The 18,778-nt window shown below is 39.6% G+C and overlaps 1 protein-coding gene across 2 annotated transcripts in view; it reads left to right on the forward strand.

Moving 5' to 3' along the window:
* Positions 1-18,778, forward strand: part of Ash1l (ASH1 like histone lysine methyltransferase) — a 103,821-nt gene that overhangs the window by 726 nt on the left and 84,317 nt on the right. For both annotated transcript variants that reach the window (XM_090340797.1, XM_090340795.1), the window contains exon 2: positions 17,486-18,004. In XM_090340797.1, the coding sequence (XP_090196923.1) occupies positions 17,588-18,004 (417 nt within the window). In that variant the 5' untranslated portion in view covers positions 17,486-17,587. The remainder of the gene's footprint in view (positions 1-17,485; positions 18,005-18,778) is intronic.

An 18,778-nucleotide genomic window follows, 5' to 3' on the forward strand; every position in this document is an offset into this window, starting at 1 on the left:
TGGACCTCCGGGAGATGGTGGTGAGGTGGGGGAGGGGAGAGTAAGGAAGGGGATCCTGCGCTTCCCGGGAAGTCCCCGCTGGCAGGGGTGAAGGGTGTCCCCGACGGGAGGACTGTCGTTTTCGGGGAGAGGGGCGGGAAAGTAAGCGAGCGGAGGCGGAGTCGGCTGTGCCCCTGACAGGTTAGTTTGTGCATGTAGGCACGATTGGAGCATCTCCCTCAGTCCAGTTTGTGTCTGTTTATCGGACAGAAGTGGCCAGGGAGATGGTCTTCAGGGGTCGTGTATCTGTCAGTTGACACGCTGGACTGTGTAGAAAGGGCAGGCGCGATTTCACTGTTGCAAGTTTAATAAATGTTACCAGTGAGTTTGTACACGGAAGAAGATGGTACTGGCTCTAGAAGGCATGGTCTGTTGGTGCTTGGAGGCAGTGTTGTGTGTATGCAAGACTGGAAAGTGTTGTGGAAGAGTTGGCCTGTATTTGTATTTATGTGTGCTGGAGTTTCCTCGTTTTTTGTGTGTTTTGTTTTGTTAGAAAAAAAGTAAATGTTGGGTTGTACCCTGCAGTGATAATGTGTGTATTTTAGGGGACATATAGCATATATGCAGAAAGTCAAGGAAGAGAGAGAAACTTGGCATAGCTAGTTGTAATCCTGAGAATAGTTTGTACCTTTAAATAGGGAATTGTATAAACGTGAAGGCCCAGAGCGTCTTTTAAGAGAAAATTTTCTATAATCACAATGAACAGGGCCCTTTTTATGACATGGGTTTATAGTAACAATTTATATTAGTATGAGGTTTTTGTAGCCAGATGCACTTTTATTTTCCTTTTGATTGGGTGTGAAAACGCTAGGGTGTATTTTCTCCCATTTTACAAAATAGGAAATTGAAACATAAAAAGGTAACTTTTCTAAGGTCAGGTGTTAGATTGTTAAAAAGTTGGGATTACAACTCATATTTTGAGTAGTGTAATAACAATACAGTCACCATATCGTAGTGACTCAAGAGTTCATTGTTGACATGTATGAGTATCTTGAAAAGGTAAGGGCATATGTACTGGTTGGATTACATTTGGGAGACCCAAGTAGCACACATATGTAGAATACAGATAATTTTTTACTTGTGTGATCTTTATGAAATGGGGATTTATGACAATATTGTTTATCAAGGAAACTCAGCATTTCTAACAATTTTGCATGTATGTTTAAGATAAGGAAGCCTTTTGTAAACTAACTTGTACCAGGGTAGTTGCATGGATGCTGACAGTTTTTTGGTTTTGATCCCAGAAGTTAAACTCAGGTCCTCATACCTGGTAAGCAAGCACTCTTGAGTTACTTAACTTTACAAGAGGAAGGATACTCTTATTCAACAGATTTTTGTTGAATATCCACTCAATAATTTGCTCCTGTCTTGGAATGAGAATAATCAAGATATCATTATTGAAATAGTACGAATGCATTTATGAGGGTAGTTGACAGTCTTATGTGTATTAGGATGAGCAGACAAGTCATTGTGGAATTGAAACCAGAATATATCCAAAGTTCTGTTCAGCAGTTTGGAGATTTAGGTCTTTTCAACAATTTTGTATGGAAGAATACAAGAGTATTTAAGAATTTTAACAGGGTGGCCAGTTTGTGATGGAGTGTGCCTTCTTTGGCATTTTCTTTTGGCATTTATGAGTGAACTGCTTTCAGGATCTGGAAATTGTTGATATATAAGCCTGTGGATATTGGAACTTTTTGGCTGGATTGAAGAAATTCTTTAAAAGCTTTAATTTTGTAGTAAGGATCTATGAATAGAACGGAAGTGTTTAAATAACTCAACTGTACTATGGAAAATACAATGTTTCTTGGTATGCATAAGAATGGGCATGGTGGCTCACGATATATAATCCTAGTAACTCAGGATGCTGAGATCTGAGGATTGTGGTTTAAAGCCAGCGTAGGCACAAAAGTCCATGAGATTTATCTCCAATTAAACACCAGAAAACTGGAAGTGATGCTGTGACTTAAGTGGTAGAACACTTAACATTGAGCTGAAATGCTCAGGGACAGTGCCCAGACCCAGAGTTCAAGCCCTATGACAAGAAAAAGGAGGAGGAGGAGGAGGAGGAAATGAGCATAAAGACAATCATAAATTATGCACATAATATCAAGATTCAAAACTGTAATAAAATAGAGCCAGGTTGCATTTATCTTCAGAAACTTATTTCTGTGATATTATCACATGATCCTGAATTATGTTTGATAAGGATGTATAATGTTGCACAAGAATCTATGGCTTTACTTTTCATTTTTTTCTCAAACTTTTGAAATAAGCTCATATTTTTGTAGATGTCCATTGTTACTGAAGTAGTTCAAAGCTATTTTCTTTTGGGTGGGGATGAATTTAGTTTAATTATAAGACTTGTTATATTACATGTGTGTAAGGACATATTAAAAATGGATATGTCAGCCAGGCACCAGTGGCTCATGCTAGTAATCACAGCTACTTGGGAGGCTGAGATCCGAATTATTTCTTGTATTATTCACACATGTTGTATGTTTAGTTATATATATGTATGCACAGTTTATATGTGCTTATATGCATATGTAGTTTTTTGTATATATGTGATACTTGACCTTTTTTTTTTTTTGTGCCAGTCCTAGGGCTTGAACTCAGGAGTTGGGCACTCTCCTTGGACACTATTTGCCCAAGGCTAGTGCTCTGCCACTTGAACCACAACTCCACTTTTAGCTTTTTCTATGTATGTGGTACTGAGAAATCAAATCTAGGGCTTTGTGCATGCTAGGCAAACATTCTACTACTAGGCTACACTCCTGGCCCTGATATTTCACATTCTTAAAAAAGGATTCTGGATATAGTTGTATATGCTTATAATCTCAGCTACTCCAGAAGTTAAGGCAGGAAAATTGATTGAGCCCAGGTGTTCAGAAATAGCCTGGGTAACAGTGAGACAGGTTTAAACCAGAATGAGCTGGGCTGGATAGCTCCCATCTGTAATCCCTTCAACTTAGAAAGTAGAGATCAGGAGGATTGCAGTTCAAGGCCAGCTTCAACAAAACAAGCTGGACATGGTAGTGTGTCTCTACGGTCCTGACTATGGGAGATCTACTGGTAGAATTGTGGTCCCAGATTTGCCCACACAACAAGTGAGACCCTGTCTAAGAATTTAACAAGCTAAAGAGAAAGGGGCCTGAAATAAGACTCAAGCGGTAGTCCACTTGCCTAGTCAGCACAAGACTTCATAATTGTACAAAGTAACTACAACAAAAACAAAATAAAGACCAACCAAATACAATAACAAAAAAAGCCCAAATGAAGCAGGAATGTAATCACAAGAAATGATTTAACCCCTTAAAGTTCAAGAATGGAAAAGGAACTTTGCATGGTGGTGCATAATGAGACTTTCCAAACAAAACATAGGAAAGAATTGTGTTTTTAAGTGTATTTGAAAACATGTGATGTAACTGCCCAATGTCTGACCGGACATTGTCTTTATGGTATTAGTATCACTAGCTTTCCTTTGTTTTCCTCCATACCTTACTGAGAATTGGTTACTTTAATTCCTGCCCAAAGTGATCTGCTATACACAGTGAAGACATCTTTCATGTGTTTAGGTGGTATTTTCTAGATAAATAATTTCATACTGTTATTTGAGTTCAATGTATTGTTCTTAGTCTTTTAAAAGTAATCTTGCAGTAATCTTACTGGGAGGTCTCTTGTGTCAGCCTTTATAGCAGCCTTTGATATCTTAAATCTGGCTGTCACGAAAGAAGGAAATGAATATAGATGTTTATTTTTGTTTTGCTATGTACTGTTCTCATAGATTCTGTTTTGATATTGACTGCTAGATAGGTTAGTTAATATTTTGTGTTTAGAAATCACTTTTTTTTTTTTTTTGGCCAGTCCTGGAACGCGAACTCAGAGCCTGGGCATTGTCCTTGAGCACTTTTACTCAAGTCTAGCACTCTTAACACTTGAGCCACAGCACCACTTCAGACTTTTTCTGCGTATGTGGTATCAAGGAATCAAACCCAGAGCTTCGTGCATGCTAAGCAAGCACTCTTACCACTAGGCCACATTCCCAGCCCTTGGAAATCACTTTTTTAGTGATTGTCTCATTGTGGATGTTAATGGCAGAATATGAGGTTGACCCAGTATGCTTAAGCAGTTTAGAGCCGAGCACGTTGGTGGCTCGTGCTTATCATACTAGCTACTCAGGAGGCTGAAATCTGAGGAGCATGATTCAGATCCAAACCAGACAGGAAAGTACTCCAGACTTCTGTCTCCATTTAACTATCAGAAAGTTAGGAAGTAGCAATGTGGCTCAAAGTGTTAGAGCACTAGTTCTGAACACAAAAGCTGGGACAGTTCCCAATCCTGAGTTCAAGCCCCAGGAACTAGGTATCTTTCCCCCACCCCCCTCTTTTCTTTGGCTTCTATCTGGAGGTGGCTCTCTGGTAATATACCTATGTAGAGGCCCTGAATTCAAACTCCAATACTGCCTAAATAAACACAAATGTGTGACTTAAAGATCTAGTGCAGAAGCTTACACCTGTAATCCCACCTCCTCTGGACACAGAGCTCAAGAGGATAGAGGTTCAGAGCCAGCCAGTGGGCAAAATGTTGGAAAGTATTATCTCAATAGCCAGTGGGCAAAACATTGGAAAGTATTATCTCAATAAATGAACCAAGTATGGTGGTTTGTGCTTGTGGTCCTAGTTGGTGGGAAGCCTTAGAGAGGAAGCTCTCAGTCTGAGGCTGGCCTAGGCAAAAACTAAGATCCTACCTGAAAAATAACTAAATCCTTAAGGGCTTGGGGCATGGCTGAAGTAATAGAGTGCTTTCATAGTAAGCTCAAAGCACTGAGTTCAAACCATAATACTAACTCTCAAAAAAAAAAGTATGGTTTCAAATAATGGCAGAAATTTAACTCATAATCTGTTTTTTGCTTACTTTAGTTTTATCTAATAAAGTTGTAAATATGTTCAACGAATTTCACGCATACTAAAAAGTTTATTGTTGAAAGTAATTTCTAGCAAAGATTAAAATTAAGAAAATACTCAAAAATTTTTACTCAAAAAATTTTAGTTATTCCTCAGTACCACATGCATAGAAAAAAAGCCAGATATGGTGCTGTGGCTCATGTGGTAGAGTGCTACCCTTGAGAAAGCCCAAGGACAGTGCTCAGGCCCTGAGTTCAAAGCTCAAGACTGGCCAAAAAAAAATTTTTTTTAGTTGCATTTTACTCAAAATTTTTTTTTACTAGAACATAAAACTACTTAACATTCTAGTTAATCAGTCCTTAATTATAATTGGTATGTAGTAAAAAAATTTTTTTAAGAAAGGGGGAACAGATCTCTGCGCTTTGAGTTGATATGTATGTATATATGTATGTGTGTGTGTATATATATATACACACACACACATACACACTTTTTTTTTTTTTTTTTGCCAGTCCTGGGCTTGAGCTCAGGGCCTGAGCACTGTCCTTGGACTTTCTCAAGGCTAGAGCTCTACCACTTGAGCCTCAGCACCACTTCCGGCTTTTTTCTATGTATGTGGTACCAAGGAATCAAACCCGGGTCTTCATGCATGCTAGGCAAGCACTTTAACCACTAGGCCAAACTCCCAGCCCCCACACTTTTTTTTTTTAAGCTTAAAATTAGGGCCTGGGCACTGTCCTTGGGCTTTCTGAAGGCTATATCTCCACCTCTTGAGCTACAGCACCACTTGCAGCTTTTTTTCTGTGTATATGATATCTAGGAATCAAACCCAGGGCTTCAAGCATGTTAGGCTAACACTCTACCACTAGGTCACACTCCTGGCCTGGTATAGTTCCTACAATGTGTTAAAAATCCCAATTAGTGATTAAAGTTCTAGACTCTGATATCACCTTAAATAAGTTTTGATACCAGATTTGCAAGTTTACTGACTGGAATCTTGAGCAAAAAACTTTGTATGACCTTTGGCTTACTTGACTGTAAAATGATGATGGTAAAAATAGTGTATAGTAAAGAGTTGTTGAGGGAGTTTATGAGATACTATGTGCTTCCCAGGCCTGGAGTTCTATCCCCAGTAAAATAAACAAACATGGACTGGAGGTGGAGCTCAAATGGTAAAGCACCCATATGGAAGGGCACTACCCTCAGTTCAGACCCCAGTGCTAAAACATATGTATCAAATACATACCTGCTGGTTTTTGTTTTGTTTGGTTTTCAGTTTTTGAGATAATCTCATACAATCCACGTTGACCTAGTCGAGAGCCTCCTGCATCAACATCTGAAGTCCTAAGATTAGAGGCATGTGCTATCATGCCTGGATCATAATTGCTATTTCATTTATTTCTCTTCTAAATAAATAAAAAAAAGAGTTTGTCAAAGTAAATTTCTCCAGTATATGATTTTTTTTTTTTTTGTCTGTCATGGGGCTTGAACTCCACCTGGGCGCTGTCCCTGAGCTCTTCAGCCCAAGGCTATATCACCTTACCCTTGAGCCAAGCCTCACTTCTGGTTTTCTAGAGGTTATTTGGAGATAAGAGTCTCAGGTCCTTTTGTGCCCCAGCTCGCTTTGAACCTTGATCCTCAGATCTCAGCCTCCTAAGTAGCCAGGATTACAAATGTGAGCCATCTCACCTGGCTTGGAGTAGGTATGTTTAAATACTATCTTTTTTTGGGGGGGAGGGGTGCCAGTTCTGTAGCTTGAATTCACAGCCTGGACACCATCCTTGAACTGTTTTGCTCAAGGCTAGAGCTTCAGTTGGGCTTTTTGAGTGCTGTGATTGGAGATAAGAATCTCCTGTACTTTACTGCCTGGGCTGGCTTTGAACAACAATCCCCAGATCTCAACCTCCTGATTTGTCTTAAATACACACTTTAAATACACAATACACTGAGAAAATATGCTAAAATATGTAGTAAACTAAGCTGACCAGTATTAAGTCCCTAATATGTATCAGTATCGGACCTTATAGATGTATTCTATACATCAGATGTGTTGAATCAATAGGCCCACAGGTTAAAACTATATTCTTTAAAGTTTGACAGAAAAAAGTAGACTAAGAAATAGGAGACATCTTAATTTGTTACTTTTGTGGGGGGGGGCAGTCCTGGGGCTTGAACTCAAGGCCTGGGCATTGTCCTTGGACTTGAACTCTGGGTCTGGGCATTGTCTCTGAGATCTTCAGCTCAAGGCTACAGCCCAACCCCTTGAGTCACAGCACCACTTCTGGCTTTCTGGTGATTAATTGGAGATAAGAATCACAGATTTTTTAATGCTCAGGGTGGTTTTGAACTGAGATCTGCAGATCTCACCCTCCTGAGTAACTAGAATTACAGGTGTGGGACACCGGGGCCACCTCTTGGACACTTTTTGCTCAAGGCTAGAGCTCTGCCACTTAAGCCACAGCACCATTTCCGGCCTTTTCTGATTATGTGATACTGAGGACTCGAACCCAGGGCTTTGTGCATAGTAGGCAAGCATTCTACCACTATGCTATGCTCTTGGTCCTCTAGTTTGTTTTTGAGATATGGTTTCAGTTACTTGATCTTATCCCCTGCTCCACCTCCACTTCCATCCTCCTGTTTCCACCCAATGAGTAGCTGGGGTGACTGGCATATATTTCTCTGTCTCCAGATTTGGAAAATATTTTGAAGGTTGTGAAGATGATGATTTGTTGAAGAATTGATTATGAGTTCTGAGTAAAAAATTAAAAGTTGTCTCTATTTATTGCCTAGTTGGAAGTTGGATGCCTGAGATGAGGAACATTGTGAGAGCAATACATTGTGGCAAGTCAGAATTTGGCTTGGATATCCTGACCTTTTTTTTTTTTTTTTGTGGGTCACACTGCTTGAACTTGGCCTGGGTGCTGTCCCTGAGCTCTTCAGCTCAAGGCTACTGCCCTACCCTTGAGCCAAGCCCCACTTCAGGTTTTCTAGACGTTAATTAGAGGTAGAGAGTCTCAGATCCTTTTGTGTCCTGGCTGGCTTTTAATTTTAATACTCCAATCCTCCATCTCAGCCTCCAGAGTAGCTAGGATTACAGGCATGAGCCACTGCTCCTGGCATTTCTATTTAAAGGATCAGATGGGCAGTTGAGGTACTGTGTAGATAATTGGATCTACATTTCTTAAAATCAGAGCAAATGAAAATTTGATAATTGATCAAGAAAATATTATTTAGAGATGAAATTACTAAACAGTTAAGTGTAGATTGGGAACAAATGAAACTCTTGGACTGAATTGTAGTATTGTCTTGATGCTTGATGCTTACTAAGAATGTCAGGGCTAAAAGATATTTTCTCTCTCCTCCCTCCCCTTTCCTCTTTCCCCTGTTTGTCCTCCTCCCTCCCCCTCCCTCTTTTGTTCCCTCCCTCCCTTCTGTCTTTCTCTTTTTTTGTTGGTCATGAGGCTTGAACTTAGGGCCTTAGTTCTGTCCTTGAGCTTCTTTTGGTCAAGGGTAGAGCTCTACCATTTTGAACCAATGCTCCACTTTGATTTTCATGCAGTCCCATGCACTTTCCTGCTCAGGCTGGCTTTGAACCACAATCCTCAGATCTCAGCCTCCTGTGTAGCTAGGATTATGGCCATGAGTGACCTGTGGCCAGCTCCTTCTCTCTTTCTCTTTCTCCTTTTTCCTCTTTCTTTGTTGTTGTTTTGCTACCAAGGCTTGAACTTGGTATTCTCATTCTTGCTAAGCTTACATGTTCACAGCTAGGGCTCTACTACTTAAGCCACTCCTCCAGTCTGTCATTTTGTTGCTTAATTGGAGGGGTCTCAACTGACTTTTCTGCCCAAAGCTGCCTTTGAACCTTTAACCTCCTGAGTAGCTAAGATTGCAGGCATGAGCCACTATGCCTAGAGAAAATCCTTTGAAAATTGTAAAGTTACCTACTTTCTTGGGTAGAAAACCTAACAAATATTTCCTAGTTGAGATATAGATAGAAAAATAAATATAGATGGTACTTTTTAAAAAATGACAACAATTGGGCTGGGAGTATAGCCTAGTGGTAGAGTGCTCGCCTAGCATGCATGAAGACCCAAGTTCGATTCCTCAGTACCACATAGAAAAAGCCAGAAGTGGTGCTGTGGCTTGAGTGGCAGAGCGCTAGCCTTTAGCAAAAAAGTGTCCAAGGACAGTGCCCAGGCCCTGAGTTCAAGTCCCAGGGCTGGCAAAAAAAAAAATCATCTGGGCACCAGTGGTTATAGGCTCACACCTGGAATGCTAGCTACTCAAGAAGCTGAGATTTGAGAATTGCTATTTGAAGCCAGCCTTGGCAGGAAAATCCTGGAGACTGTTTAGCCTCCAATTAATTACTATAAAGCCAGAAGTGGAGCTGTGGTTTAAGTGGTAAAGTACTAGTTTTGGGCAGAATGCTAGAGAGAGTGCCCAGGACTTGAGTTCAAGCCCCTGGACTGGTACACACATTCACACACTCACATGACAAAAATTAAATATATGTTACCAACTTTGTGTCTCAGTAGTTCACTAGTCGAATTAAGAACCTGAGTGTTTCTGCTTGATTTGAAAAGATAGCCAAAGTGGTTATTGCCTTTCTAGAATTCCATTGTGAAACACCACATGAAACCAAATACAGGTTACAAAAATATGAAACTTTATTAACACAATAATCATTTCTGGCTTTAAAAATGTAATAAATTAGGGCTGGAAGTCTGGCCTATTGGTAGAGTGTTTGCCTAGCATGCATGAAGACCAGGGTTCGATTCCTTGGCACCACATACATAGAAGAAGCTGAAAGTGGTGCTGTGGATCAAGGGGTAGAGCTCTAGCCCCAAGGACAATGCCCAGGGCCTGAGTTCAAGCCCCACTACTAGCCAAAAAAAAAAAAAGTAACAATTTAAGATGTTTCCTCATTTCTTAGTCTACTACTTTTTTTTTTCATTGTCAAACTTTAAAGAATATAGTTTTAACCTGTGGGCCTATTGATTCAACACATCTGACGTATAGAATACATCTATAAAGTCCAATACTGATAAATATTAGGGACTTAATATTGGTCAGCTTAGTTTACTACATATTTTAGCATATTTTCTCAGTGTATTGTGTAATTTAAGGTGTCAAGGAATAGGAATGAGAGATAATAAAAGCATTCACAGCATGTAAACTGTTGATTTAAAAGTTCATTGGAAATAATTATTTTGGGGGGCTGTGCATTTATTTTAATGGAAGCACACTTGCCGGGAAAGTGCTAGACACTGAGTTCCTTTCCTAAGCTCAGCCAAAAAAAGTTTTTTTGTGTGCTGAAGTTTGAACCCAGGGCCTATACCATTGAGCTATCCCTATGGTCTTGTCTCTTTGCTAGTTATTTTATTTTTTAATTTTTTCCTAGCGCTGGGGCTTGAACTCAGAGCCTGGACACTGTCCTTGAGCTTTTTTTTGCTGAAGGGTAACGCTCTACCACTTGAGCTACAGAACCACTTCCAGCTTTTTTATTCTGTGTAGATGGTACCATAGAATCAAACTCTTACCATTATGCCACACTCTTGGCTCATGCTGGTTATTATTACTTTTATTTTATTTTATTTTATTTTATTGCCAGTCCTGGGCTTTAGCTCAGGGCCTGAGCACTTTCCTTGGGCTTTCTCAACGCTAGAGTTCTACCACTTGAGCCTCAGCACCACTTCCGGCTTTTTTTTCTTTTTTTCTATGTGTGTGGTACTGAGTAATCAAACCCGGGTCTTTGTGCGTGCTAGGCAAGCACTCTACCACTAGGCCAAACTCCTTGCCCTGTTATTACTTTTTAAACATTTTTAAAGGTGATATACAAAGGGGTGATACAGTTAGATAAGTCAGATAAAGAGGACATTTCTTTTTGTACAGTGTCAAAAAAAATTTATTTTTTTCTTCCTGTCCCTACCCACAAATTGTAGAGTCATTTTCAACATAGTTTCCAGTGAGTATCATTGCTGCATTTGTTTACTCTTCCTAGTTAAAGATGGAGTTTAAGACTTTTCTACCTTGGTTTATCTCAGATCTCAATATCAGCCTCTTGAGTATCTAGGATTACATTTATAAACCACTGACTCTTGCTTTGGTGGTTACTTTTTTTTTTTTTTTTGCCAGTCCTGGGCTTGAGCTCAGGGCCTGAGCACTGTCCTTGGACTTTCTCAAGGCTAGAGCTCTACCACTTGAGCCTCAGCACCACTTCTGGCTTTTATTTATGTATGTGGTACCGAGGAATCGAACCCGGGTCTTCATGCATGCTAGGCAAGCACTTTAACCACTAGGCCAAACTAACTCCCGGCCTGGTGGTTACTTTTAAGATAAGGTTTTGCTTCCTGCCTGAATGTACACCTGGACTACAATCTACCTATTTTTTTGCTTTCCATAGTTTTTGGGATGACAGGCATGTTACCACATCTAGCTCATGGACAGGGAGGCTTTTCTGCCTGGTCTGGCTCTGAACCTCTGTCCTCCTAAATCTCAGGTTCCTACATAGCTTAGGATGGCTGTGACTTTTAATTCTCAGCCTCTCAAGTAGTTAGGATTACAGGTATGAGTCACTAACCTGGTATAGTATCTATAATCTTGAAAGTATATTCCTTTTTCTGTATACAGCCTCATACTTGCCAGTCTACCACCACCATTAGGATTATGATGACCCCATCTGTTGAACTGGTACTATGTGAAACAGGCTAGTAGTTTTGAACTGTCAGTCCCAGAAAAAATTAATTCAAGAATTGAGGTAAAACATTTATTTTTTTCTTTGACATTTAAAAAAATTAGCTTACATTATTTATGCTAAGGGAGATTTTATTATTCTACATATTAACAATGTGTTCTAATTTCACTCTCCCTAAGGGACTCATTTCTAGTAACATAATATTTCTCAGTGTTTATTTGACTTCTTGTTATTTAATAGAAGTCATCAAGGAATTTAGGACTTGTGTCATGGTTGATTTCTTTTTCCTCAAGTCATAGAACCATTATGTAAAGCATACTGTGTACATTTGAACCAATTCCAGGTAAATGAAACCTTTGTACCCTTTCCCAGGATTTTAATATAACTGTACCATAAATTTTGGAATGATTTAGAAGCAAACTTCTTTTTTTTTTTTGCCAGTCTTGGGCTTGAGCTTAGGGCCTGAGCACTGTCCTTGGACTTTCTCAAGACTAGAACTCTACCACTTGAGCCTCAGCACCAGTTCTGGCTTTTTTTCTATGTATGTGGTACCGAGGAATCGAACCTGGGTCTTCGTGCATGCTATACAAGCACTCTACCACTAGGTCAGACTCCCGGCCCCAGAAGCAAACTTCTTCAGCAAAATTGAAATTGTTTTGTTTTTAAGATTGTATTGTCTTTTTTTTCTTTTTTAATCTGTCCTGGGACTTGAACTCTGGGACTGGGTGTGAGCCCTGAGCTCTTCAGCTCAAGGCTACTCCTTGAGCCACAATGCCACTTGCAATATTGGCAATATTGTATTGTCTTTAAGTAGTTGTATGGGGGGGGTTCAATTCAGTAAAACTGAAATTATTTAGATTTTGACTTACAAGTGAAGCAGAGATAAGACGATTGCTGTTGAATGCCAGCCTGGACAAAAACAAAAACTCTTATCTTGAAAAGCAATCATGGAGGGCCGGGAGTTTGGCCTAGTGGTTAAAGTGCTTGCCTAGCATGCATGAAGACCGGGGTTCGATTCCTCGGTACCACATACATAGGAAAAAGCTGGAAGTGGTACTGAGGCTCAAGTGGTAGAGCTCTAGCCTTGAGAAAGCCCAAGGACAGTGCTCAGGCCCTGAGCTCAAGCCCAGGACTGGCAAAAAAAAAAAAAAAAGAAAGAAAGAAAGAAAAGCAATCATGGAGCTGAGCTGGATGCTAGTGGCTTATCCCTTATGATTCTAAGGAGGCTGGGATTAGTGAGAGCAGGAAGAACTGAGTTCAAGCCACAATACTGGCACCAAAGAGGCGGGGGGGGGGGGAGGGAGAGAGGGAGAGAGAGAGAGAGAAAGAGAGAAAAGAAAAGAAAAGCAAGCTGGAAACTGAGTACAGTAATTCCTGTGGCATGGAAACTGTAGATAGGAAGGCTGTGATCTGAGGCTTTCCCCCTAAGCAGAAATGGGAGAATCTGCTCCAAAAACTCTCAGAAAATATTCGCTGAGACTAAGAACTAGATGATTAAAAATTATGAATTCAAGCCAGGTGTAGTAATGCTAGCTTACCTGGGAGGCAGAGATCAGGGTATCTTGGTTTGAGAAGCCTGAGCAAAAATTCCCAAGAGTCCATATCAAGGCAATGGCAGTATATAGTGGCACAAGCTTATTAAGCCAGCAACAAGGGAATTACAATGGCTGGTTGCAATGACCATGTAGAAGAATTATAGTTGTAGCCCACAGTAGCCAGAGTATAATGTAAGATACTGATACTACCTAGAAAATAACCAGGGGCTAGTAATGTGACCTACTGATAGAGGGCTTGCCTAGCATGCACAAAGCCCTGGGTTCAATTACTGTATACCACACACAAGGAAAAAGCTGGAAGTGGTGCTGTGTGGCTCAAATGGTAGAGTGCTGGCCCTGAAAAAGCTCAAAAGCTCAATAGTCTCAGACCCTCAGTTTAAACCCCAGGACTGACAATTTTAAAAAAAAGAGGGAGGGGGACAGGGGAGGAAAAGTGGGAGAAAACAAGGAAAGGGGTAACACTGATCAAGAAATGTACTCTTACCTTATTTATGTAATTGTAATCCCTCTGTACATCACCTTAACAATAAAATTAACCCTAACAATATAAAAAGGGTCTGAACTGGGAGGCTGGGAGTTTGGCCTAGTGGTAGAGTGCTTGCGTAGCATGCATGAAGACCCCAGTTCCATTCCTCAGTACCATACACAGAAAAAGCTAAATGTAGTTCTGTGGCTCAAGTGGTAGAGCTCTAACTTTGAGAAAGCCCAAGGACAGTTCTCAGGCCCTGAGTTTAAGCTCCGGGACTGGAAAAAAACAAAAAGGGTCTGAGAGCCAACCTACCTAGTAAGTCAGAGTCAAGAGTCTTTTTCAAGGCTAGAGCTCTGTCACTTGAGTCACAGCACCACTTCCAGCTTTTTCTATGTATGTGGTACTGAGGGATCAAGCCCCCCCCCCCCCCCCCCCCCCGCCCCGGGTCTTACTGCATATTAGACAAGCACTCTACCCCTAAGCCAAATTCCCAGCCTGAGATATTTGACTTTCTTAGTCTGGCTTATTTTGCTTAACCTGATGATTCCTAGTTATATTTTCCTGTAAATGACATAATTTTATTCTAAAAATACTCAATTCTGGGCCAAAAGTGTGGCCTAGTGGTCGAGTGCTTGCCAGTATTCAGGAAACCCTGGGTTCGATGCCTCAGTACCACATACACAGAAAAAGCCAGAAATGGTGCTTTGGTTCAAAGTGGTAGAGAGCCCTAGTCTTGAGAAAGCCCGAAGACTGCCCAGTCCCTGAATTCATGCCCCAGGATTGGCAGGGGGCGGGGGCGGGGGGGACAGACAGATATATCCTATCTGAAAAAATAAAAAGGGTCTTTGGCCCTCTTAATTTTTGTTTATGATGTGAACTGAGGATCTGAGTTTCTTTGATTTTTTTTTTTTCTTTTTCAGGTAAATACCCAGTATCAGACTTAGATTCAAAAAACTACTTTAATTCCAAACTGCATTAAATCCAAATTTTCATTTTTCTTTTCTGTGGCACTGACCGTAGGACTTTGTACAAGCTATGCGGATATTCTATCACTGAGCTAGAACAGTTTTGTTTTGTTGTTGTTGTTGAGTTTGGGGCTTGAACACTGGGCCTGGGCTCTGTCCCTGATCTCTTCAGCTCAAGGCTAGCAAGGCTAATAACTAAAGGCTACCATTAGGCCAGTCTACCATTAGTAGAGCTTCAGCGCCACTTCCAGTTTTCTGGTGGTTAATTGGAGATAAGAGTCTCATAGACTTTGTTTCCCAGGCTGGCTTTGAACCAGGATACTAAGATCTCAGCCTCCCCAGTAGCTAGGATTATAGGTGTGAGCCACAGGCGGCTGGCTCAGAACAGTTGTAAGTTCTTTCACTGGCTAGCTTTACAATCTTGGAAATGAATCACTGTTTAGTCAGTTAGCTTAGAGGCTAATCAGCATTTTTTGCTCGTTTTTATATATGAGCAAAGAAGCTTTTTGACTTAACAGAATGGGATGAGCAATCAATCTCATCCGATGTTTGTCAAAATGAAATGGTATATAATACTAGGTTTTGATACCTAGTAGGCCTAAGATAAATGTTAATAATATTTTTAAAATATTATAAGATGCTCATATATTCCGTTATCTTAATTTCTTGAGTATGTTTAATAACAATAAATTCATTTCGTGTCAGATTTTTTTGTTTGTTTTGGTGTTTGAACTCAGAGCCTGAGCACTGTCCTTGGGCTTTCTCAAGGCTAGAGTTCTACCACTTGAGCCATGATACCATTTCTAGCTTTTTTCTATGTGTGTGGTACCAAGGAATTAAACCCTGATTTTCGTGCATGCTAGATGAGCACTCTACCTTTAGGGAAAACTCCCGGCCCTTTGGGTCAGATTTTAAATGTTTTTTTTATTTGGTCTGTCATACTAGTCTGGGATCTTGAATCAGACAAATGCTGGAAATAAAGACAAATGAATTAATCTTCAGAGGTAATTATTTTGTTTTACTTTCTATTCACTGTAAAATCAGACTTCTGGTTATTTGAGAATATGAGAATCTTATTTATTTATTTATTTGTCAGTCATGGGTCTTGAACTCTGGTCACTCACTGTCCTTAAGCTCTTCAGCTCAAGGCTGGTACTCTACTACTTTGAGCCACAGTGCTACTTCTGGTTGCCTGGTGGTTAATTTAAAAGTCTAGTGGACTTTTGTGCCCTGGCTGGCTTTGATCCACAATCCTCAGATCCCAACCTCCTCAATAGCTAGGATTACAGGTGTGAGCCACAATGCCTGGCTGAGAATCTAATTTTCTGAGTCATAAATGAGAAGGGAGTGGTAGAATCCACCTATTACTTCATTATAGGTGGAATGGCCACCTATAATAAAATAATAAAAATTACCATACTGGTCTAAATATTTTATTTGCCAGATGTCAGTGGCTTATGCCTGTAATCCTAGCTACTCAGGAGGCTGAGATCTGAGGATTGTGGTTCAAAGCCAGCATGGCAGGAACGTCCATTAAAGCCAGAAGTGGAGATATGGCTCAAGTGCTAAGAGCACTAGCATTGAGCACAAAAGTTCAGGGACAGTGCCCAGGCCCTGAGTTCAAGCCCTAGGACCAGGGGAGAAAATTTGGGGAATTGACACATCCCAACTATTGCTAGCAAGTTTTTATAACACTTAATGTTTTGTGTAATTGCTTAATGATTTCTTTCTGGATTATAAATGGAATTTAGAGATTGTAATCTGGAACTGGATCTGTTGAATACATGCTCTATTTCCAGGACATTGTATGATGCCTTGCAATAATAGATGTTCAAAAATATTTTTGAGTGGTTTAGTAAATGAGTTCAGAATTAAGTTACACATATATTACAGATATTGTTTCTAAAAATCCTAAGCTATAAAGCCTGGCAATTTTAAACAAAATGTTGGAATTCTGAAACCAACCTAAAACTGGTAAGAGTCAATAAAACTGATTTTTTTCAACTGAGAAGTAGAGAATGTTTTCCTTTAGCATTCAAGAGTCCTTAAATTGAGTATGATGGTTAATACCTATAATCCCAGCACTTAGCAGTTTCTTCAGTTTCAGGTCAGTCTGGGCTATGTAAATAAGCAAACCAAAACCTGGGGGAAAGGGCTGGGAATGTGGCTTAGTGGTAGAATGTTTACCTAGCATGCGTGAAACCCTGGGTTCGATTCTTCAGTACCCCATAAACAGAAAAGGCTGGAAGTGGCGCTGTGGTTCAAGTAAGTGGTAGAAGTGTCAACATTGAGCAAAAGAAGCTCAGGGACAGTACTCCAGGACTTTCAGAGTGGGGAGGGGGAAAGGCAAAAAATAGTTAATATATATGTTGTTTTTTGTTTTTTTGTTTTGTGTATGTGTGTTTTTCTTAATCTTAGGTCAATTTGTTTTACCACCAGTTGCAAAAAAATTTTTTTATTCTTAAAACAGGTGATTGCATGATGATAGACAGATAGACAGACAGACAGACAGATAGATAGGTAGATGACAGTGTCTAGAGTAGCCTCAGCCTCCTAAATGCTGGGATTATAGGTGTGCTGCCATATCCACCTATAACAATGATTCTTAAATAGTGAATTGCATCATACCACATAGCTTGTTTGTGATATTTATAGAATGATAAACTTATTCTGAAATTTTTAGAGAATTTAGAACTAAATAAATTTAAATTCACTCTGAACTTCACTTTGACTTTGCTTTAACTATTTTTTGGGTGCTTTTTGACTTCTTTGTCCCTCTCCCCTTATCATCCATTTCTCATGTTAATCAGTAGTTGTCTCCTTTCTGATAAATTTTTGTTATGATCTGTCTACAGAGAAAGAGATGCTGGTTGCAAGTTTTGGAAAATCCTGTTTTTTATGGAACACTGTTCTGTAAAATTTTTGTAAGATTCCTGGGCACTAACATAACACTTGTGATGGACCCTAGAAATACTGCTATGTTAGGATTGGGTTCTGATTCCGAAAGTTTTTCAAGAAAGAGTCCTGCCATCAATACTGGCACATTGGTCAACAAAAGAGAAATAGAAATAGAGAGCAACACAAAGGAGGAAGAGGACCTTCGAAAGCGGAATAGAGAAAGAAACATTGAAGCAGGAAAGGATGATGGTTTGACTGATCCACAACAGCAGTTTTCAGTGAAAGAAACAAATTTTTCAGAGGGAAATTTAAAATTAAAAATTGGTCTTCAGGCTAAAAGAACTAAAAAACCTCCAAAAAACTTGGAAAACTATGTATGTCGACCTGCCATAAAAACAACTATCAAGCATTCAAGGAAAGCACTTAAAAGTAGGAAGATGACAGATGAAAAAAATGAACACTGTTCTTCAAAACGGGTAAGTGGAATTCCCCACATGGTCATGGAAAATATTCTCTATTAATTTTTATCTAATGTTCTTTTTGGAACCTCATTCCAGAAAGGTTTTGTTTATTTTTAAATTTCATTTTATTTTTTCATTAACATGCATTTGTAATATGAGTGTTTCATTGTGTGTGGTAATTCAGTGCATATTCACAGGGCACACATTCATGCCCTCTACCATATTTCTATTTTCCCTTTCTTTCTCCCTCTTTTGAATAATGTTTGATGTTTCACCATCAAGTTAGATTTTAACCTTTTAATTTTATTTCCAAATAATCTGTGAGATATGTCTAAGAGATATTAGCCATGTATTTATGGCAGCTGTTTTAAATTGAGTATATTCAAATGGTTGCTGCTAATTGTGACCACAGAAAAATGTTGAGTTTGTATATAGGAATCCTAGATTTGAGTCTTGCCTTGCTATTTACTAATAGCAAGAAAATGGACAGATTAACAACAGAGAAACAGAGGCTGTGGTATTAAACAGTAGCCAGGTGAGATGGTTTATACTGTAATTGGAAGGTGGAGATTGGCAAGATTACAGTTCTGGGCCAGGCTGGCCAAAAGATTCAGAGAACATTTCTTCGTTATTAAAAGCTGGAATTGATAGTACATACCTATCACCCCAGTTAGGTGTGAAACATAAATAAGAAAGTCATGATTCAGGCCAACCTGGACATAAATGTAGCATCCCATTCAAAAAACAATAAAAGCTGATATGATAATGGCTTAGTGGTAGAGTGCTTGT

Source organism: Megascapheus bottae, chromosome 10, assembly GCF_031878675.1.
Source record: "Megascapheus bottae isolate mThoBot1 chromosome 10, mThoBot2.hap1, whole genome shotgun sequence".
Taxonomy (NCBI): Eukaryota; Metazoa; Chordata; class Mammalia; order Rodentia; family Geomyidae; genus Megascapheus; species Megascapheus bottae.